The sequence below is a fragment of the Equus asinus genome, chromosome 11, assembly GCF_041296235.1.
Source record: "Equus asinus isolate D_3611 breed Donkey chromosome 11, EquAss-T2T_v2, whole genome shotgun sequence".
Classification (NCBI taxonomy): Eukaryota; Metazoa; Chordata; class Mammalia; order Perissodactyla; family Equidae; genus Equus; species Equus asinus.
In genome coordinates, this window is record NC_091800.1 from 18,667,630 (window position 1) to 18,691,110 (window position 23,481).

At 35.9% G+C, this 23,481-nt stretch overlaps 1 protein-coding gene across 10 annotated transcripts in view; it reads right to left on the reverse strand.

Annotated features, from left to right (window-relative positions):
• Nucleotides 1-5,506: 5,506 nt before the first annotated feature.
• TRPC4 (transient receptor potential cation channel subfamily C member 4) overlaps nt 5,507-23,481 on the reverse strand; it is a 210,748-nt gene continuing 192,773 nt past the window's right edge. For 6 of the 10 annotated variants that reach the window (XM_070520570.1, XM_070520568.1, XM_070520573.1 and 3 more), the window contains 4 exons: nt 22,518-22,727; nt 10,277-10,318; nt 10,057-10,146; nt 5,507-8,593 (listed from right to left, as the gene is read on the reverse strand). In XM_070520570.1, the coding sequence (XP_070376671.1) occupies nt 7,871-8,593; nt 10,057-10,146; nt 10,277-10,318; nt 22,518-22,727 (1,065 nt within the window). In that variant the 3' untranslated portion in view covers nt 5,507-7,870. The remainder of the gene's footprint in view (nt 8,594-10,056; nt 10,147-10,276; nt 10,319-22,517; nt 22,728-23,481) is intronic. The other 4 variants (XM_070520575.1, XM_070520571.1, XM_070520574.1 and 1 more) reach the window with 1 other exon arrangement.

Sequence of the window (23,481 nt, forward strand, 5' to 3'; positions counted from 1 at the left end):
TTTCATGAAGAGGAGTATATTTGAAAATGTTTTGTGTTTCTGGTTTTCAACCTCATCACAGAACTTTTTCTCATTCTTTACTGCTTCTCCATCTGATTCAGGAAGTTGGGAGAAATGTAACAAAATTGAAATATTATTTCAGCTTTTTTTTCCCAAGCTTCAGAAAAGTATGGGTTACCAGAAAAATTTTACCCAACAAGTTCCAAAAAAAGTCTGGCTATAAATTCTGGGTAACTAAGTCAGTTGTTATCTCATAAAAATGATTTACCTTTCTTGTTGTTATCCCAAATTCCCCGCCACCTGCATAAGTGCCTGTTAACAGTGCCCCTCCTCATTGCCTCTCTCTCTGTGGACATGATACCGCTCCTCAAGATGACTTTTCTTTTGTAAATCAGTGTAGATGATAAAGTACTTGGAAGAAAAGACAAGGAAAAATAGTATAGGCAAATGTAAAGCACAATAGTATAAAGCTTTTAGAAAAAAATGGAGAAAATCTTCATCATCTTAGAATTGCCATAAAACGTAGGGTTGAAAAATGGGACTTAATCCAAATTTAAAAATTTTCTTCTCTGAAATACTCTGTTAAGAGAATGAGAAGACGAGTTACAGACTGGGAGAAAATATTTACAAAACACATATCTGACAAAAGACTAGTGTCTAGGATGTAAAAAGAACTCTCAAAACTCAACATCAAAAAGCATAAATAATCTAATTAGAACATGAGCAAAAACATGAAAAGACATTTCACCACAATGACATACAGATGGCAAATACGTACAAGAAAAGTGTTTGACATCATTAGTCATCAAGGAAAACCAAATTAAAACCACAATGAGATATCATTATACAATGATCAGAATGAATAAAATAAATCTGTGTGACAAACCAAAAGCTATAAAAATGCAGAGAAATTAACTCACTCATACATTGCTGGTGAATATGTAAAATGGTACAGGTACACTGAGATGCGGGTTGGCTGTTTCTTATAAAACTAAGCATGCAACTCCCATACTACCAAGCAATTATAGTCCTGGTCACACAAAAACCTGTACATGGGCATTCACTGCAGCTTTATTTGAATAGCCAAAAACTGGAAACAGCCCAGATATCATTCAATGGGTGAAATGTTAAACAAATTGTATGTCCATACCATAGAATAGGATTCAGCAATAAAAAAGGAACAAACTACTGATAGTTGTAACAACTTGGATGAATCTCCAGAGAATTATATTGAGTGAAAAATACTAATCCTCAAAGGTTACACGCTGTGTGATTCCACTTACATAACAATCTTGAAATGACATAATTACAAAAACGGACAACAAGTTAGTAGTTTTCAAGGGTTTGGGTTTGGGGTGGGTGTTAAGAAATGGATGTGGTTAAAAAGGGACAATACCAGGGATCCTTGCGGCAATGGAAATGTTCTGTATCTTGACTAAGGTTGTGGATACACAAACCTACACATGTGATAAAATTGTATAGAACTAAATACACACAGAAGCCCTCTCACATAAGCACAAGTAAAACTGCAGAAATCCGCATAAGATCGGTGGATTACATCCATGTTAATATTTTGCAATATTGTGCTGTAGTTTTGAAAGATGTTTCCACTGGAGGAAAATGGGTCAATGGTACGTGTATTATTTCTTACAGCTGCAATGTGAATCTATAGTGGTCTCAAAATTTTTTAAAAGTTTAATTTGAGAAAAACCTGAAGAAATAACCATTCATGGAATATTTTATGGTGTCTTTATTTTTTCTATATTTCACTTTCCTATTTATTTGGTAATTCTAACTTTAGAAAAGTGATTTAGTTTCGTTCAGTATTTTAGAGCTAGAGGGGATATTTTCATCCAGAAATTTCAAATACCAGCAGACGAGGTCTAGACGAGTGAAATGCCCCATTTGTGGCCACTCTACAGGACCTATGAAAAGATACCAGGTTCTTGCCTACCCGCAGACCACAGGCCATTTTATGTTCTGACTGCTGAAGCAACACAGTGAGTTATTTCCCAGGAGTAAATTAAGCCTCTCTAAGTACATTGATGCCCTGAAAGGAAGTCAATGCAGATAACCTCCTATTCCCAGAGTAGGGAAACCTGGCTCATTATCTGCAGGCTCAGAAAGAGATAATCTTTAAGAAAAAAGACATTTGGTAAAACAATTAGACTCTAAAGGAAACCATAAAAACAGATAAATTAGAATTAATTAAAATCTTAGATTAAAGAAAATTCTCTAATAAAGTTTTGGTCTAATTATGATGCAAGCCTAGAGCAATAGCATTTGCAAATGTTGGGGAAAGAGAAATAGTACATCTTAAATAGTAAGAAAAAGTCCAGAATGGCGAAGTTTAGTCTGTAAGAGAGAATGATGCTGAGAAATGATTCTGGAACCAGAAGTGGGACCACTTTATGAAGATCATGCTATGGAATCTGCACTTAATCACAAGGGAAATAGAGAGCTCTGCAGATTGTAAACACAGGGAGAAATGAACATATTTGCCTTTCAGAAACACCTTGTCGTCTCTCAAGTACTCCTCAAAACCTTGTGTTTGATCCGATAAGTAGCTCTTCCATAGCGGTTTTAGAAATAGAGTATGAATATATTTCAATAGGTAAAACAACTAATGAAGAAGTTTCTTTGAATGGATTCAAATGACTCCACTACATTAGATGGCCCTAGGAAATCTTCCATGATACCTTGTTAAATGAAAAACAAACAAGTTACTAAGTTATAGGTATCATATAATTCCATTCTTGAATAAAAACAATAAAAATCCTTAGCCTATACATAGGCATGCATATTTATATATTAATATATTTGCAAAGGCAAGGGAAAACATGAAAAACAGCAAATTATTGGCAGAGATTCCATTAGGAGATTGGGAATCAAGGAGAGATGGCAAATTTTAGTTAAGCCATATGAATATTTTTTGAGTAATTTAATACATAAGTTTTATGTATGGGATTCAAATGATGGAAGTACATGAATTGAGTGAAACAAATAGAGATACTCCAGAGCACCACTGTCCAACAGAATGTACTGCCAGTTATAAATGCCAACCACATACTATTTTTAAATTTTCTAGTAGCTACATTAAAAAGCAAAAAGAAACATGAAACTAACTTAATTAGTATATTTTAACCCAATGCATCCAAAATATTATTTCATCTTGCAATCAGTATAAATTATTAATGAGATACTTTACACTGTTTTCATACTAAGCCTTTGAAATCTGGTGTGTTTTACACATTTCCAGGGCTTAGTAGCCATTTGTGGAGAGTAGCTACACTGGACAGCGCAGCTCTAGAGGAAACTGATGGTTTTGTTACTGGTTAATTTCACTGGCCGAGACAGCATCACTGTTGGTCAGCTCAGTGACAGCCTGGCAAATTTGGCCCTGGTCCCATGGTCTTAATCTTGGTTCAGCTTCATATTTTTCAGCTCTATCATTTTTCAGTTGAGAAGACTTGCTACTATTTAATACATTTTTTTGTTACCAGTGTGTATATAGAATAATGACAAAGTCTACAGTTGAAGTGAAAATGATGAACGGTGTACTTCCAGAAAACAGTAAGAAACTACTTAAAAAAAAAATATGTGAACAAACAATCTTGTAGGGAAAAAAGGTAATATGATATTAATTCTGAATTTTAGCTGTGGAAAATTTGAACTGTAAATATTTTCCATTGAAGGAGGGAGCAAAGGAGACAAAATTTCACAAAAGTGAAATTCATTAACCAAGATATTTACGACCTGATGACTCACCCGAATATCTAGATGAAGAGTTTTTTCTTTAAGCTCCACTCAACCACCGAGTAGCTGGGTAAATTTGGATAATCTCCATAAATGCCCTGAGCCTTAGTTTCTCCAGTAATCTATGGAGAACTTATTTAATAAGCTTGTAAAATTTTAAAAAAGTCATGTGATAACAGCATGTACACAAAATGCTTTGTAATATATTGTGAAATAATTAAAATAACATTTTTGAAGTTGAATTTAAGGAAACTGCCAGAGATACTAAATTTCTAGTTTCTATGGTTACTGGGAGGTCTGAATTTTGGAGAATATAAGTCAAGAAAAAAATATAATAAAGCTAAACTAAAGAAGTAGTTTTCAAAATGGTGAAATATATTCATAAATTTGGCTTTCAAAAAATTTGTCATTATAAACATATTTAGAGAGAAACATGGACTGTTTTTGCAGGTTATTTTTTAGGGGTACCATCTCAAATGTTTAAACTGGTGGCTGTCTAAACTGTAGAAAGTTTGGCTACAAACACAATGCACAACAACCAAGAAGAGAGAGATTTCAATACTTGATGTCTGCTCTTCAACAAAAACCCATGAGACTGGAGAATCATTCGCTCAACTAAATCCCAGAATTATTGAATATTAAAAGAGTGCATTTTTATACCACTGGCTACCTATATTCCTTCCACATTGGCTAGAAAACTGACTACTTCTTTGAGAATAATATGATAAGTTTATTACCCTTAACTCTTCATCAATTTCATTCTTTACATCCCAACAGTAACCCAAGAAATTTCATTGTTTGGGTTTGTGTGTTTGATTACTACTGTATGTCAGGTTGCTCTCCAGGTCAAGGCAAGAAAGTGAGTATGCTTTTGCAGTATTTTAATTGCCAGCCAGTAAATAAAATATCTAATTTAAGAAAATTTGATATACAAATATTCAACTTATGAAACAGTTACATTTTGAGGATGATCATCACTTTGAAAAATAATTCATCATTTTACAAAATAATTTACTACCATTTTTTTTACATAGCCAGTTTCCCTACTGAAGTTAATATAGATTTATTTACACAGATATTTTCAGGAATACATCTATCACAAATGGTGAGGTACATCTTTACAGCGTTCTTTCTTGTAAATGGGTTTTGCAAAGACATGTCTATGATAAATGAAGTGCTGTGAAATTTAACTTAATTCCATTAAAGTTAAACTGGATTTTCTAGACATTCTTCCACCCAACCCTGGTCAAAAATAAATAAATAAATACAGTTGAGCAGCGGCAAGATCAAAAGGGCATGAAACACACAAAAAACGTTATTTATGCAAATGAAAGTGTGATGTCAAACCTCTTTGGTGTTTAGGAATTTCTGTTGATAGAGATAGAAATGAAAAGAAACCCCAAATTACTCACTGAAAGACCTCAAAAACATAATCCCTTTATTTGCAATCCTGCTGTTGTTTTATGTTTCCTTATTCTTTTCTACTGTTCGTCTTCATTAATGCTACCTAATATCCCTACGTATTTAGAATAATACCCAATTCTAGGATATCTGGTACTGACAATATGCAATACTTTGTTTAAACTCATAAATGCATCTGTCAGTGACATCTGAGGGTTGTTAGAAACCATCATTTCCAGAACACTGAAAAGCAGTGTTACTGGCTCCAAGAATATCTCTCTATTATCACCATGTTCACCAATAAAATATCAGCACCCTATTCCTGATATAAATAAATTACCGGGAAAAATTTTTGTTATTGTTGCATTTATTGTTGTTGGTATTATTTGAAGGAATAGAGGTAATTTGAAATTAAATTTCGGTAGCGCATGTATAATGATGATGTATATCATCTTTACTTTGGAAAGAAACACAAAGACAAAAACAGAAGGGGCAAAAGAAGAATCATTGGAAAATACTGCAAGTTTGAGAATAGGCCTACAATTTCCCTACTGCCGTATGTCTAACTTAGAACAATTGGATATTTCACCATCCTCAGGGCTTACTGAGTCCTAACATACCTGAGATAAAGATGTGCTTGAAGTAATTAGAATATTCATTAGGCTTACTGTGTTTCTGCAAACCTCTCCAGCTCATTCATTCCTAATAGCCTAGGCCAAAGCCAGATTTAGGAGGGAGCAGTACTCAGTGCCTCTGGCTTTCCTGAAAACTAAAATCTAATATTTCCAGTTGAATTCTAACATCCCATACCAAATATGCTTTTTAAAATCTTCTAACTTCTATAACATAATTGAATCTAAAGAATCTAATATATCTTTAATTTTACACATTCCTCTTGCTTTGCAAGAAGAGACACAAATTTACGGAGTTTACCAAACTCATTGTCTCTCAAAATATGGCGTTTCTGAAGTGGCAATAGTAACCCCTCTATACACACACTTCTTCGCTCGGTCTGTTGGTGTCAGAGAGGCAGTGGGGTACAGTGGTTAAGGGCCTGGCCCTGATGGACACGGCATAGCTCCGCCACTAGCTGTGAACCTTTGCTGAGCCAGTGCTTGCCATAGTTTCCTCATCTATAAAGTGGGGATAAGAACAGTAGCTCCTTCAGAGAGTGTGTATGAACAGTACCTATATATTAATACATGTGTGGCATATAGAACAGTGGCTGATGCTGTTATTACTGTTATTCCTTATTTTTGATGTATGGCAATCCAAAACTGGGTTTTGTAAAACTATGCAGTTTCGAGTCAATGCGAAATCATATACAATTTCTCTAGTTCATGGAAGTAATTTTTGAAGTAAAATGAATTCAGCATTTTTCTATTGATTTGAAATAAATGCTAATTGCCTGTGATGAAGAAACTTCTATTTCCATAGTGGCTTAAATAGACACAGGTTACATAATTTACACTTTACAAAGTTGCCAGTACCTTTTTTCGTATCTGGTGAAAACACTTTCCCTTTTGGGAGTTTGGTGAATGAGTGTAATATAAGCTAAATTACCTTGGAAACAATAGCAGAAACAAGTAATTAAGAATGTTGACCCTGTGGAGAAAACTATGTGTCTATATCCACTGCTAAAATTAATAATGATCTTTGAGTGATTTTAATTTTAAAGAAATATATACCAGTCACTAAGGGAAAGAAGAAGAAACTTCTAGATTTTTGTACTTCTTTTGAATTGACAACAATACTGCACTGATTGAAAACAGAATTTAACTTTGCTTAGATTTGGATTGTCAGAGTGAGTTCATTTTCATCTGTATATTATGAGTAGGCAATCATCTTGCTTTGTTTAAGGTGCTTAAACTATTTTAATCTATCATTGTTCATTTCTATCACTGAGAACTTCTGCCATATTTTTGAAATTCAAGTTATTCATAAAGACTCATATTTACACTGATTAGCAGTTAAACCTGAAAAAGGTAATTGGTTTTTTTAAGCTTGAGATACAACCTTTTTTCTGACAAAATCTCATTAAAAATCATCAATCATCTACATTAAGACCAACAGTTTTTTTTACTTACTGAAAGGAAAACTGGGCGACCTAAAATTCCATGAAGTATACCTGATTTTCATTTTAACAGAGAGTTTGATCATGACTCCATGAGAACCAGGCTTGCTTGCTTTAATTGTGTACTATAATTATTTACATGTTCTTGAGAAATAATTTGATATTATTTGTGTTTTAAAGCCAAATTGTAGGGCTGGGTGAAAAGTCCTTGGTAAGTAACCATCTCTAGAGACCCTAAAAAATTATGAAAAGCTCTAATATTTCAGCTACGTTGTTTTATGCATATAAAAATATCTATTGTAGGAGTCAACTACCACATGAAATAAATTGCATTTGTTTTCATTGAAAAAGATAGCTAAAAATTTCCTGTGGGTTATTGCAACAGTACAAGAATACAAGGTGCGTTTATTTATTAACAAAAAAATTGTAAAACAAATTGTGAAAGCAAAAGCAGGCTACAAAACAAAGGTTTTTGATAGCCTTTGCCTTAATTAAACTTGTTACACATTAATATGCCACAGTTAATAAATGCTATAAAGTGTACGTTAGCATTTGCTAATTCACTTTTAAACATCTCCCCCCACCCAGACCACTACGGAAAATACGTGTATGCAGGATATACACTTCCTCCTTCAAGTATCACAATCTTGTTGTCACATAGTCCTCGTGGGTGACTGTGTCAGTGAGGTTTACGTCATAGTCTACGCTACAGTCCTCTTCCTTCCCGCGCTTCTCCTTTGGTATTATTGGAACGGTGTCTTCCACGACCACTTTCTCTGACTTGAACGGACACACTCTCTTGCCTACCTGTAAACCGAGGGTGTCTGTGTTCCTTTCTCGATGGTTTACTAATATACATTGTTCACTGAGGCCGGGGATGTTCAAGTCACTCCGTGAAGCTAAGCCTCGGGATTCCAGTTGAATATTTCTCTCCAGTGGTCCTTCAGCCTGTCGACGAGCCATCTCTTCTGAAACAGAGAAGATTTGGTTTGCATTTTGCTCAGCAGCGTTGTGTTTTGATCGTCTGTGAAATAACCCAAAGTTTTTGATATCAGTCACGAAATTCACTTTTCTCTGCTTCTCCCTCGGGGGCTCCTGCACCACCAGGGCGGAGCCATTGCTTATGTTGTGTCTTTCAGAGGCAATTGCTGCCGATCTCGGATGAATCAGGGTGGTTAAATCGAAAAGGCTGAAGTTCTTTTTCTTGTGCCTGCTGCTTCCTTCGTTATCGCTCTTTTCATCGGAGTCAGCTGAGTTGGAAGACTCCGTCGCGGCGTGAGCGGATTGCACCGTACATAGTTTACTTCCTCTTAGTAACCCCAGGACTTCGAAGCGGAAACTAGAAATGTCTTGCTTTAGTTCCTAGGTGAAGTTTAAAATGATAAAATTAGTTTTATGACTTAAATCAACATCGTTTGCTTATTTCATAGATGAGTCTGACCTATTTTAAGAGCTAAGCTTCCATTCTGCTGTGGTTCCATTAAGAATTGCGTTTTCTCACCGGCACTTGTGTCATTTTGATGTCTACTAATTTCGCTGTTGGAGTTCTGGAGGAACAGGCGGATTTCCTAACTTTGATGTAAAAAGAAACGAAAAGAATTTTCTTTTCCACCACTATGTAGTCAAGTATATTGGGTTTTCGGGAGAAAAGAGTTTCAAATACTTCTTCTCTAAAATATACATCTGCTTTCCAGTCACTTCATACTCTCTCAGAGATGCATTTTTTAAAGATTTTTAATATTGTCACAGTTTTGCTGCCCAAAAGGATATTTAAAAAAATAAAGTGGAGTCTAGTCTTCCAAGAGTTGGCAGTGACTTTCAACTGTTTACTGCCTTGGAGTTGATTTTACCCAACACCTGGGTCAACCGCTAAATCCTGCCCATTGCTTCAGATCAGACAGCGTGTCTTATATTCATCCTTTTCTCATCTTTCTGGACAATGGAATTCTCAGTCCTAACCTGATGGAAGCCTTTGTGGTGGTCTCCTTCCTCCAACCTATCTTCCCAAACACCGTGAACCATTTAACTTCAAAATTTGGATTGCTGTGACTGCAAAGAACATTTTGGACCCTAGCCAACTTTCAATCTGTGCTTTGTTTTGCAGTTTCTCTCCTCTACCTAACTCACTGCTTATCTTTATTCTTTTTATCAAACCTGCTGCTTTTCTCTGTTAAAGGTCCTCTTTGGGTATTTTATTTGTTTGTTTTTGCCTATAAGATCTTATTGACTTTAATCATTCTTCAAAAATCTCTACAAACTGATGCAGAATAACAAAAGTATTTCATACACATGATATGAGCATATACATATTTCATGTATTCCACTCATCTCCCCTGATGGAATTAAAGAAAATCCTCAGGGGGAAAGACTGAGTTTATAAGTCATAGTTAAGCTCAAACCTTGAATTTCCGCTACCAAAGCAGTGTAGAACACAAAAAAGGTTTTGTTGTTATTTTCAGGGTGTTGGAACTAAACTAACTTAAGTTTAGAAATCAGACTGAAATTTCAAAAACTAAAGCTGTCTCGGTAGAGTGTTGCTGGGATCAGCAAGTCAAATGCCACTGGGCACTAGGATTTCTCTGCCTCCAAATAAGTCCCTTGACATTTCAGATTAAGTATGTTTGGAAACAATGTATTTTGAGGAGAAATTTCTCCACTTGTTTTTATTTTGATAATTCAATAGGACTTTAATTTAAAATCAGAAGACATCCGGTCTTACTGGAACACAGGGCTGTTTCCAGCTCTGATTTTAAATGTGCTGTGCCTGGTTCCACGCTCTGCAGAATCTGCCTTTCAGTGATGATGGTGAAGATGAAAATGCTTACCTTAAAGTTCTCTTCCGTCAGACCTTCTTCAGTCTTGGCATCTCTGATCATGGCAGCCACGTACCGCTTCACCAGATTCCTCATAACTTCCTGAGGCATTTTAAAACAACAGAATGGATATTCAATGCATAAATATGCTTGCTTTCTTGAGTCAGTTCTGAAGAGGAGATTGTACTTTATTTTAGTGTAAATTTCAAGATATAATACAAGAGTAACTTACTTGATATTGGTGATGTCTTCTTAAATTATCAGCAGCTCGTCTCTGAAAAGGAACGAGGACATATACTTTTTGGTTATATTGATACATTAACATTCTGGAAAATAATTCATTTTTTTTTAGTCAAAAATTTTTTCCCCTCATTTCTCCAAAGAGAGAATTTTACTAGACAATGGATAATAGCTAAAGAGTGCTTCACGTGAATTGAAAGATAAGGAGCCAAAACAACAAAGTGCAAGGTTATAATCCTATGGCATTTAATACATAGAATTAGTTAACAATGGTGGAACTGGCATTTTTCTAATATAATGGGATGGAGAATTGGGTTATCGTAGTGAATACGTACCCCAAATCAGTTGAAATGATGCTAAGAGACACAGACAGGACATATCAAATAAAAATTAAAAGAAATATCAAGTAGAAATAATTCGATAGAGTGAAAAGCTAGCATTATAACAATAGGAAGGTCTAAATGTCAACAGAGCAACATCAAGAATTTAACCACGATATGCAACACGAAATCAGGAACATTGTTAGACAATAAACTCCCCAACACTGAATTCAATCAGATGTACATTAGAGAGGGTTGCTGTTTTAATTAGATGGTTGAATTTAACAAAAAAATAAAATAAAAGATTCTGTTCAAACATAGGGTTCATTAATTTATCATTTTTTAAAATAAATGTGAATTCCGGCTCATTTTGAAGAGATCAGAATGGTTTGGGATCAGAACTAGGATTAGCACAGAGCAGTGACTTCAGAGTGCAGAAGGGAGAGAGAAGATGTTTAATGATTAGAAAAATTCCATTATAAGTTAAGTTAAATAATAAATACTAAAATTGTGTATGTGCAGATTTCACAAGTATTCTAAAGATACTAGGAAAAAAGCTATTATAATCCCAATTTTATGCATATTGAATAAATATCAGTTTTGATTCTTAAGGAAGAAAACTGGCCAAAATAATCTAAAATAAAAATATTTCTGTAATAAAGGATTGAATTGGTAAATTACGAGAAAGCAAAAAAGATAACATATCTGAAGTTTAAATAAGTCTTTTGATCTTGTTCCTTACTAAATACTTAATCTAGGCTGATGAAATGGAATTTTGAGAGTTATAACTGCATACATCTCTGTGAAATGATATTAGAAAAAAAATCAAACAATTCAAAAGAAACTCTTTCTTCTCTTTAGGAGAATAGGGGACAATGGCATTTTTGCTGACCATGAGAATGGATTTGTGTTTCATGATTAGTAGTGACTGCCAGAAACAGATGAGACAATGCCTAGCTTCCCCAAAGCCACTAATGATTTGAATAGCATTCATTTTCTGCATGAATCTTAAGAAACAAATTTTCAATATGATTATGGTATTAAGACTGGTAAATTTGAAACAATACAAAATTACAACATCTTGAAAAAAATATAGCATGGGAATTTCAGAGTGGGCCACCAGATGGAGGTATGTGACTCCTATTGAGACACAGCTCAGCTGAAATCCGTGATAAATAGCACTTCTGGAAGGAAAAAAAAACCTTTTAGATGCCCTTAAATTTACTTCAAGTGAACATAAAAACTGAAACAAGCTGTATACCGACTTTAACACGCTCACTATAAATATTGTACAGTAGATCCCTATTCTATGATTTAAGTAGATAGAAACTTTGAATTTAATATAGAATTTAGTAGACTCAATTTTTATTATTTTGGTGTCCTAGAGCATTTTTCTGTTATGTTTTAGTCTTTAAAAAGCCAATAAAAAATAGTCAGTAGAGAACAGCTTGAAGTCATGATTTCACTTTAAATTTCCTTAATGCAAAACTAAAACTAAGGATGACAGAATCAGAAAATTATGAGTAATAAGTGAAAATTATTGAAAGTAATAAGTGAAAAGTGATGCCTTTTAGTATTAAAAAGAGCATGAACTGCCTTTCCTTCAGCAGAACTGAACTCATATACAAATTTCAACATTTTAATAAAAATTTTTAAAAAAGCAAAATAATGTGGCAGAAACAGAACATAGAAAAAGTTCACTGTGGTAACTTTCAGGAGTTGTTCAATATCTGTAGCCCAGGTTTAAGGCTAAGATAATATAGTTAGTTGTTTTTTGCCAATTTTTTCCCACACCTACATAGTAATACTACAAAGCTATTTTTAGTCTTGTGAGATTATATCAGCTAACTAAATTTCACCATGCTAGGAAAATAAGAATGGATGAAGTTAACCGTATTCTAAATACTGAATACAAAAATGAATGGAATGAATTCACCGAGTGATAACAGCTAAATTATGCAGCTCAGATACCCCTCATGTCCACTTACTCTCTCCTCCCCTGGTTAGCACCGTGGAATTGATTCTTGTGTTATTGACCATTGATATTATGCCTAACTGTTTCTACTTTCTCACTGCCTGGGAGGCAGTGTAGTGTGGTGTCAAGAACATGAATTTAAGATTAACATCAGGATTTGAAATTGACTGAAACTGAACAAAGAATTTATCTCTGAGACCCTGTCTCTTCCCCTGGTTTTTATTTTGCAAGGTAAAGATAAACTCACTGAGTGATTTTGAAGATTAAAGGAGATAAGAGATTCAAGGCATCTACCATTAACTAATGTTAGTTCTCATCCTCTTTCTATTTTTTCCTTTCTGATAACAATATGATTTAACACAGTTTTTTATAAAAAACTTATTAAGTCACAAAACTTGTGGATAGTTTGACACGTATCAGGATTACCTCTGGGGAAGTAAAAGGGTTGTACTTGGATGTAATTGTCTCTCTTTGCGTGATTTGCCTTGCATTTCCTGCTCGCAGAGAGTGTTTTCTTTAGCTGAAGAATTGGATACTTTTAGCCTAGGCAATAGAGGCTTGGAAGTAAGAAATTTGTGTTTAACTAATAGTGTGAGGGGATGGTTCTAGTAAATATAGATAAATGTAACAAATTCTGTAGACAGTGATTGTTTTATTAAAGCTTTATTTTTTTAGAGCAACTTAAGGTTCACAGCAAAATTAAGAGGAAGGTACAGAGAATTCCCATATACCCCCTACCCTGCACATGCATAGCTTCCCCCATTATCATTGCTCCCAACCAGAGTGGTACATTTGTTACAACTGATGAACCTACACTGACACATCATAATCACCCAAAGTTCATAGTTTACAATAATAGTTCACTCTTGGCGTTGTACATTCTATGGGATTGGACAAATATATAATGATATGTATCCATCATTATGATATGATACACAGTATTTCCAGTGTCCTACAAATGCTCTGTTCTCTGTCCACTCATCTCTCCTTTACTCCCCCATCCCTACCTCAACCTCTGGCAACCAGTGATCTTTTACTGTCTCCATAATTTCGCCTTTTCCAGAATGTCATAGGGTTGGAATGATATAGAATGCAGCCTTTTCAGATTGGCTTCTTTCACTTAGCAATATGCATTTAAGTTTCCTCCTTGTCTTTTCATGCCTTGATAGCTTATTTATTTTTAGTGATGAATAATATTCCGTTGTCTGGATGAATCACAGTTTATTTATCATTCACCTACTGAAGGATGCCTTAGTTGCTTCCAATTTTTGGCAATTCTCAATAAAGCTGTTATAAACATACATGTGCAGTGTTTTGTGTGGACATAAGTTTTCAGCTCTTTTGGGTAAATACCCAGGAGTGCGATAACTGGATCGTATGGTAAAAGTTTGTTTAATTTTGTAAGAAACCATCAGACTGTCTTCCAAGTAGTTGTATCATTTTGCATTCCCACCAGCTATGAATGAGAGTTCCTGTTGCTTTACATTCTTGCAAGCATTTGGTGTTGTCAGTGTTCTGGATTTTGGCCAATCTAATGAGTGAGTAGTGCTGGTCAGTCATATTTTAGGAGGTCCCAAAAGTTTTATGAACATCTCTGCATTATCTTGGATTTTTGTTATGACTTCTGTGAATTTTCCTTTGTGGGTTTCTATATCACGGCTCTTAGCTCATAGGGCTGATTTAAGATATATTTATTAAGCGACTGTATGTTCATGGCAGTGGGATACAAGAAGCCAAAGATGAATATTTTTTTTTTTGCCCTTAAGTGGCTTATAGTCTATTAGGTGAAATACCAAGAACACATATGACTACAGATGAAGGTAAAGAAAGAAGAGAGAAAACATGGGGCGTGCTGTAGGAATGTTATTTGAGTACAGGGAAGGAAGAAGTAGTATTGGGCTAAGGAAAGAATCAGTAGCAGCCGTCAAACAGGGAATGCGATTTTAGATTGGACATGAAAGAATCAGAGGGTTTGACAGGAAGAGAGGCACAGGTGTTCTAGAAGATGGGACTAGGATGAGCAAATATGTTAGTGCTAGAAGGTGAGAGACATATTATGGCAACTTACACCAGCGCAGTTACGATGTGCTCTAATAATAGGAATACATGGATTAGATCACGTAGGAAAGTTAGCATGGGTTCTTTATGTAAAATCTTAGATGACACAGTGAATTTAGTGGTTAGTAGGCACCTGGGGTTTCTGACTAGTCGAGTGACACGTGGTGAAAATTTAACTTCTGTGATAGTCATCTGTAAGCAGCATTAGGTAGGAAAGGTATGTGTGAGAGAATCACTAGATGAAGAGGTTAGTTGGGATGCTACTGCCAGAGTGTAACTGAAGGGCACAGTGAGTGTGAGCTAAAACGGTAGCAGTGTGAATGGAAAGGAAGGGACAGGAAGAATCTCAAGGGACAGGGAATGCTGAGGGGGAACAGAAGCAAGCGGGCTTGGCAGTTGGTGTGGGAGCATGAAGACAAAGATGTCTAGCCTGGCTGCTGAGATGTTGGTGCTATTAAACAATAATAAAGAACTCAATTTTGGAGATACTAACAGAGGACACTGAGGTAGAAATGCCACTGTCTATTTTAAATCTTTGGGGAAGGCTAGGACAAAAGAAGACTTGAGGATTATATGCATCAATGCAATGGTGGATACAGTTAAAAAATCCACATTTCTCAGCATTTACAAAGGAAAACTATCACATACAGTAAAATCATTGACAAATTGTGAGTATGTCTATTAGGAATGCATAAAATGACCCTCTTTCTTTTTAAATTAGCTTTCTTAGGCTAACACTAAAATTTAATTCCCTAACTTCCTAGGATCTATTAAAGGTTAAGAAAAATCAGATGGGGTTTTAAATTTCAATAAATGACAACTGACATGTAGGCATTAAGAACAAACATACTGTTTATTAGAACCGAGGAGCTTGTCCAGTCTCATTTTTGAGGAAACCGAGGCCCACAGAGTTGAATGAGTAAAATGCCACAGTGTTCTCAGGACAGGCTGGTTCTAGAATCCCAGGCTAGAACTCACTCTTTACTCATTGCTCTTTCTCTCAAGTAGACACTAAGAGACATGTGAACACATCTGCCCTGTATTCTCTGACTTTTCCTCTCTCTCCCAACACATCTGAATTTGAGGATCAATATCCTTACCATGCTGGATTCACATTTATTTAAATAAAAATTCACCATAAAATGCACGCTAGATGTTATGGTTGTTTCCTAGGGCTCCTATACAAAGTACCACAAACTGGGTGGCTTAAAACAATGGATATTTATTGTTTCACACTTCTGGAGGTAAGATGTCTCAAATCAAGATGTTGGCAGGGACCTGTTACCGCTGAGACTCAGGGTAGAATCCATCTTTTCCTCTTCCTAGCTTCTGGTGGTGGCTGTCAATCCTTGGTGTTTCTTAGTTTATGGCTGCATAATTCCAATCTCTGGTTCCATCTTCACGTAGTGTTCTGCCTGTTTCTCTGTGTCTTCACATGGTCATGTTTTTATAAGGATTCTACTCCAATATGACCTCATCTTAACTAATGGCGTCTGCAATGACTCTATTTCCAAAGAAGGTCACATTGTGTGGTACTGGGGATTAGGGTTTCAAAATATCTTTTTTCAGGGAGACACATTCAACATATAATATATGTAGTCTTTGCAGTTAACATAATGATAATTTTTGACAGTTGGTGACATCATTGAATGTTATACAATAGAAATGCCATCAACAGTACCTAGCATGTTGGCAACCCTTTCATTGGGTAAAGATCAGCTGAGCTTGAAAGGGATTTAGTATCATAAGGGAAGCATTATATCTTATAAGTATCACTAGAAATGACCAAGAACAGAATTGAGAAATTTGTGTTTATAAAAGTAACATAATAAAGACATTTCATTAAGAAAATACCTACGTGGGTAAGGGGTATTAAATCTGTTCAAGCCACTCACATGTTAACCTTTGATTGATAATCTGCAATGACCAGGTGTTCTCTATCTTTACTAAAACATAATAAATTAGATAGAATTATAGCATGGCAGAACTAGGTTAGGAATAAGGAATTTCTCCGTGAATGAGTTCACATTTATGATGTCAGTGAGAAATTTGTGGAGTTGTGTTTTTTTAAAAAAATTAGATTGATTGTCAGTTATGTTTAAGACAGGAAAAATGGACCACATGACCAATCAAAGAACTTCCCTCCTTAATTTGGTGTCTAGGAAAAATATTTTGGAGGAAGATGTGCACTTTAAGTTGCCAGTTTTCTTTGTCAATTATATCAGAAGTCTAGCACTGTGGGCAGAATGTTCCTAGACAGAGTGGCTTTTAACATGGATGCCCAGGGCACATCTGTGTGCCACATTAGCATAACTCTCAGTTTGCAGGTTCCTCCTGACTTGTTAGGACAAGACAATGGCAGTATTTGGATCACAGAAGTAATGATAAAGGAAAAGACCAACTAGTGAGAAACCTCTGCTGTTGGGAAGTAACTGCACATTTCAGTGGAAGTGTCAGGCTGTTTTAGAGCAGGAGGGGTTTCGCAGCTCTGAAAGGAAGGACTCTGGGGAATCGGCTGTGACATTTTCTCACTCTTTATCTCTAGTTCTCTCCAGGTCCACTATGTGGAATGTCAGGTTCACTTCACGCAGCTGGCTCTCTGCAGTCAATTGTCAGTGCCAATTTCTCTCATTTCCACTCTAGTTTTGGTCCATCACTGGTTTTAAGCCCATGAATTATGCCTTTTATTCTTTGCTTTGCTGAGTGAATCCCTTAAGCTTGCTGTGCTCTTCTCTTTTTAAAAGCAAGTAAAAAGGCAAGGGGCTGTTCCAGGATGTGATCCCTTTTTAAAAACTGTAGTTTGGCTCATTTACAGATGGATTTACATATTGTTCTCTATAAACACACTTCCTAAGCATATAAAAATAAACGACATAAAATGCTTGAATGTCGCCTTGTCAAACCAAGTATTCAGGATCTCACTCTTGAAATATCAAGAGTATCAAGCAATTCATTCCTCTACATCTCCACTTGGGAAAGAAAATTTAATTAAAAGGCCATGTCAGCAAATCTTCCAGCAGTAAATTAAGGCTTGAGAGAGATTCAAGGATGAATACTGTTGTATCTGTAATATTTGTAGGTAGGCCTGCTGAAAGTCAGGAAGATTAAGGAACAGTACATTTTGATAAATTATCACTAAAAATGATGTCTGAAAGGCATGTCCTATTAGCATTTTTCCTTTAGTGATGATATGTGGTGCTAATCCAGTTACCGTTTGGGATTCTCTTACAGTGACTTAACTGCGCTTCTTTCTGCGGCAACAGGTCAAGCGTGAGTGTCCCATCTGTAGTCCCAGAGTTGAGGGATGCTAAATGACCCTAACAGAGACGGTGTTTCATGTTTTCCTCACCATGTGCTCAAGAGAAAACTAGAAAGTGGAAAATATAAAACTAAGGAAGTTAAATTCTCTTTTATATGATTTGGCCAAAAGCTCTAGTCTTTTTCAGTTCAGGATATTGACCTACTAACTTAAGCATTCCATTTATATATCTGATCAATGGCTTTAAAAATGTTTCACGTAATTAAACACTTTGGGGAAGTATTACGTTAGTATCCTTTTACTTTAAATGATCTAGACCTCTTGAGCAACAAGTACAAGGGTTGCTTTTGTGTTAGTTTAAAAAGCTGAGTTAGATACCCAGGTTTTCTTTAATAGGAGTTTCTACTTAAAGTTACAAGCTGGAAATGCTTGTTAAAATGAAGATTCCTGATGATTTTAGTGCACACTAAAGTTTGAGAACCAGGGTATTAATACTAGGAAGAGTGCTGATAAAACGAGGTTAAGCAAAAACTTTGAGAAAAAGTAATATCAAACCCAAAAGCTGCAGTATGTTTCTTATTTTGTTCTTGTACTCTCAATAGGTTGCCCCTTTGGTGGATTTTCATGATTTCCCAGAGACAGGCGATTTCTCAATAATGGGTTTGCTACTTATGATAAAGGTCTTATTTCAATAAAGCATTTTCTCCCCCATAAAGCATTCCAAATGAAAGGTTAATTTACCAGGAACTCCTAATCACCCATAAAAGGAAGTGCAGAGTTAAAAAAAAAAAAGGAGTTAATGAGTTTTCAGGGCTAGTTGTATCAGTGTTACTCGGAAGCCATAAATAGCAGGATAAGACCACCAGTGATGGGCTCCTAGGGAGTGGCCAGTGTGGCAACCCCCAAGAGCACTGGCTTCAGGCTCTGCTCAACACATGAAGGGAATGAGCACCAGCATGACATTCAGGCAGCTGCTGGGTGACAAGTGTAAGTAAGTGAATCACAAGTGGGAAGGTTAGAGAAAATGCCTCAAAGAATGTATAAACCCTACCTTCTGTTTAGCCTCAATTTTCTGCTTCAGAAATGTGGCATAAATGTAAACAAGTTGGGATGAGTGCAGAAGGTAAGCCAGCCTGTAAACAAGGGCTAAGAGCTAGCTAAAAATAGTGATAGGATCTGCAAAAGCTGTTGAGAAAAATTAAAGGAAGAATACACAAGTTGGAAGGTATTGTCGGGTGGTCAACAGACTTTTCAGGGAAACAAGAGAGGGCAACACAAAACATATTGGATTGGGAAACAAAAGACCCAGGTTTTCTTCTCAGCTCTGTCACCAAGAGACCCTGAAACACTGAGCAAGGTAAACAAATTCTCTCTTTAAGGAAATGGCTGAGCTAAATGATTTCTAAGATCTCTTTGAAGTGTAATGCAATATTGTAAGCCACACCTTACTTATACAAAATGATTGTGATTGGTACCTCAATGTCACCTCTTAATTAATGAATGTGTGTATCTCTTTGTCTTCATAGGTCTACACAATGTACTATCAGGAGGATCAACCGAAGTGAAATGAATTCACAACAAAATCAATTACTTTTTGACATTTTTTCTCTTTTAACTCCTTTATTAATATTAAAAAATTCTTACTTTTCATTGATCTTATATTTTTCTTTACAAATAATACTAATAGTATAACAAATAATTCAGATATTTATTTCCTTCTGAAACATAAATGTATAAAACTCAACTAAGAGTGTGCAAACCAAAATATTATATGCCTCTCATTCTGGAAATGTAGTCCAGATAGAGAGTAAATTTAGAGCATTGAGTTTGATTAGGCTAGTGCTGCCCAGAGTCTTAGCCTCTTGGAAAAGAGGCAGGATTGAGAGTGGGAAGAGCATGGAGAAGAGGGACACGACTCACAACACTTGTTTAGTTTGTCGTAAATTCCCCAAGCACCAAAATGTCCATTATCAAAGGTTAGTAAAATTTACATGGCTAAGAGAAGGCATGGTTTGACAACACAGTTAATTGTGAATTATCTTACTGTACATCAGCTTGGAGCAAAATATTCAGATTTAGAGATAAAGACATAAAAGGAAATTTGGTTTTTTGGAGACCAGTAGTATATATATATATATAAAGCTCTTTAACTTACACTCTTTACCCTCTCCCTCTGAAAGATGTGAATCACTACTTGAATAGGAAAGCCCAAGTGAATGTTGAGTTCCTCTTTTATCTAAGAAATGATGGTAACATATTCCTAACAATGTGTCAACAGTGGGAGGATTCTGGGGAGTCTGGGGGGAGAGTTGGAAGTCACGTTCTTAGAGTGGTTCTCCATTATCTTGGTGGCCGAACAGATGGATCTCTTAAAATATTAGAGCAGGGCCCCATATCTTGTTACAAGTTTTGTGGCATTTTAAAACCCAAGATTCCCTCTCCTATTGCCTAAAACTAAAATATTAAGACAAATTTATTTTCTGTGTGGACTTTAGTTTTGGGCCCAGAAACTCTTTTTAAGTCAAAATACTGCTATGAGAGACAGCATAATAAGATAGTATTATTCGCTAATATCTTTTCAGAAACTGATTAAATTTCTTATGAATTTAAGAATAAGATGGGGAAAAGGACAAGTATATTTTGATGTGGAAAGGAGTAAGCCAGAATTTGACTTCTCTGAAATCTTTCCTTGTTTATCTTAAGGAAAACATTATTTCCTGTACTATTCTCATAGCATCTTGTATATGACTGTATTGTAATGTTAATACATTAAATAAGATATATTTTAGTAATATGTTCTCACAGCTGTATCTTACATATTGGAAATGATACCCTCAATGATGGAAACCATGCCTTTTGTACCTCCTCACATCCCCTAATTTCTAGCTCAGTTACTGGCATGTGGAACATATACCATAATTGCTCATTAAATCTAAATCATTACATTTATTTCACAATCATATTTTTTTAATAATATGAACTTAATTTTTAACAGGAAAATCAAACATTTGGAGTAAAATGATTTCACTCTATAGGGTCAATGATAAAGCCTATAAATTAGCATGAGGATTGCAGGGTAAGACATCACAATTTGACTTTCCTTTCTAAGATCAGATATATGCCCAAACTTGGTCCTCCAAGTTCACAGGGTAATAGTTTATGGGAAAGAATCTAACTGCCTCTCCTAACCAGCTCCCTGTCTGCCATACTGTCTTGCCAGTTAATTTCTCTTTAGAATTAGAGCTGTTACTGAGATGACAGGAAAATAAGTGCCACTTCCAGTGGAGAAAGCCCCATTTGATGCGGATGACAATGCCTGGTGGGCGATGAAGTTAGGGCATAACTAGCAGTCATAAAATATGTTAAATAAAATTAAAAACAAATCAAAATTTTTCCTTAAATAGCTATTATTACTAGGTGATTCTAATATAAAAACATATTAGAACACTTCCAAAGCAATTTCTCTGAGAAAGTCAAAGGAACTAATGAATATTAGGGTATTAATTCCCAAAACATCACTGTGAGAACTTAGAAAATTAGGAAATTAAGTGAGAAAGAAATGAAGAATGACTTGTCCCATGTCAGTGGTTTGCCTGGAACAAAGTCCTAAGCCCATGTATTTTATGCTGGAATTGCTTAAACTCTTGCTTTCTAATATGAAAGAAATTCCCAAAGGAAGTATAATCTTCCAGTATGACGGAAGCATACTGAGCAGTTATAATATTTTTTTTAAAACACAACTTCTGGGGCCGGCCCCGAGGCCAAGTGGTTAAGTCCATGCACTCAACTTTGGGGGCCCAGGGTTTCGCGGGGTCAGATCCTGGGCGCGGACGTGGAACCACTCATCAAGCCACGCTGAGGCAGCGTCCCACACAACACAGCCAGAGGCACTCACAACTAGAATATACAACTATGTACTGGGGGGCTTTGGGGAGAAGGAGAAGGGAAGGGGAAGAAAAAAAAGCAGAAAAAAAGAAGATTGGCAACAGATGTTAGCTCAGGTGCCCATCTTTAAAAAAAAAAACACCACCACAACTTCTTGGCATTTAATATGCTTAAGAGTAGAAGCAAAATGTTAAGCAGTTAAACATATTCTGAATTCACTGTGCTTGAATATGGCACAGCATTTTCAAGTTATAATAGTCATTCAATCATTTAATTGAGAAATTTTTATCAAGCATGATATCTGTGCAGGGGCTTATCTTAGGCACTGAGAATATGAGGTGAGCAAAACAGACCCTTCCCTTACAATCCAGAGAGAAACAGACAATGAATAAGTAACGCCATCAATAACCTGAGTTACAATTCCGAAAAGAACTAGAAATTAAGGTATGAAGAGAGAATGTGCTGGTTCCCCAAGCCTTGACTGGTGAGTCTGGGAGAGGCTCGGGTAAAATGTGATTATTAAACTATTAAAATAACAGTTGACTGCCCTCAACTCAGGAAATGGGTTTGTGAAAAAGTCATAGTTACTCAGACAGTGTCTTAGACATGGGAGATGTGCAATAAACATTCATGAAATGCAAACAGTAAGAACAAAAACGTTGAAGTTCCAAAAATATTCAATAAAGAATACAAATATATTCAAATACACAATTGAAAAAAAAAGAGTAATACTAACATGCTGTGTTCTTACCCCAATTGTTCCAAAACTTTCTGGTTTTCTTCTCATTTTTTTCTTGCACAGATGTGTCCATATCCACTTGATCAGGTACCAGAGAGACTTGGGGCTCGGGATGACATTGAAGGGAGTAGGCAGGGTACCTCCTTCTTCAAAGTAACTCATCCAAAGCTTTGTTCGAGCAAATTTCCATTCTATATCTGCATGGTCCTGAACAGGAGAATATGACAACTGCTGACAGGTTTCTTAATTAACATGGTGAGATAAACCTCACAAAGAGCCTGTAACCTGACTCTGAGTGGCTTTTAGAATACTAATTAAATTGCTTACAAAAACACCACTGATTCCCGGAGATAGTCATCTAAACATTTCCTATGATAGCTTATCCTGGTAAGGAGTCACAGCTCCCCTGTCACTTTTCATCCTTCCCTCTTCCGTGAAACAGACATCTAAAATGATTCTATGTTAAGGAGACTATAGTGATTAGTTATGACTTGAAGATGAATCTTCATTTCCTGCACTGTAGGCTTACATTAGCTCAGACGCATTAGATTCTGGCCACAAACAGTGCTTTCTGTTTTACCCAAGGCCTTGAACACCTACCTAGGTGGATGCCACCTTCATGGATGCTCATGGCTTAGCCTTCTGGTTTTTCCAGGAAAAGGCCTACTTGATATGTTTCCATGTGAATAATTTTTGCCTACCTTAAGGCAACAGGCATAAACTCAGAGAGAAGTTCCTCTAACAAATGTAGAAAAGGGCCTCTGACACAGCATTGAACCTTGACATAACCTTGGTCAAGTGGCACCAGATGGGAATATGGCTAGTGGTTGTCTGCAAGCCTCAGAATATCCCCCTCATCATGTATTAATCATTCCACTTTATTAATCTCCTGAAAAAACTTAGGAACTTTTATGGCAATTAGATATAGGGCAGCCGGTCTCCTCTTAAATTAACCACAAAT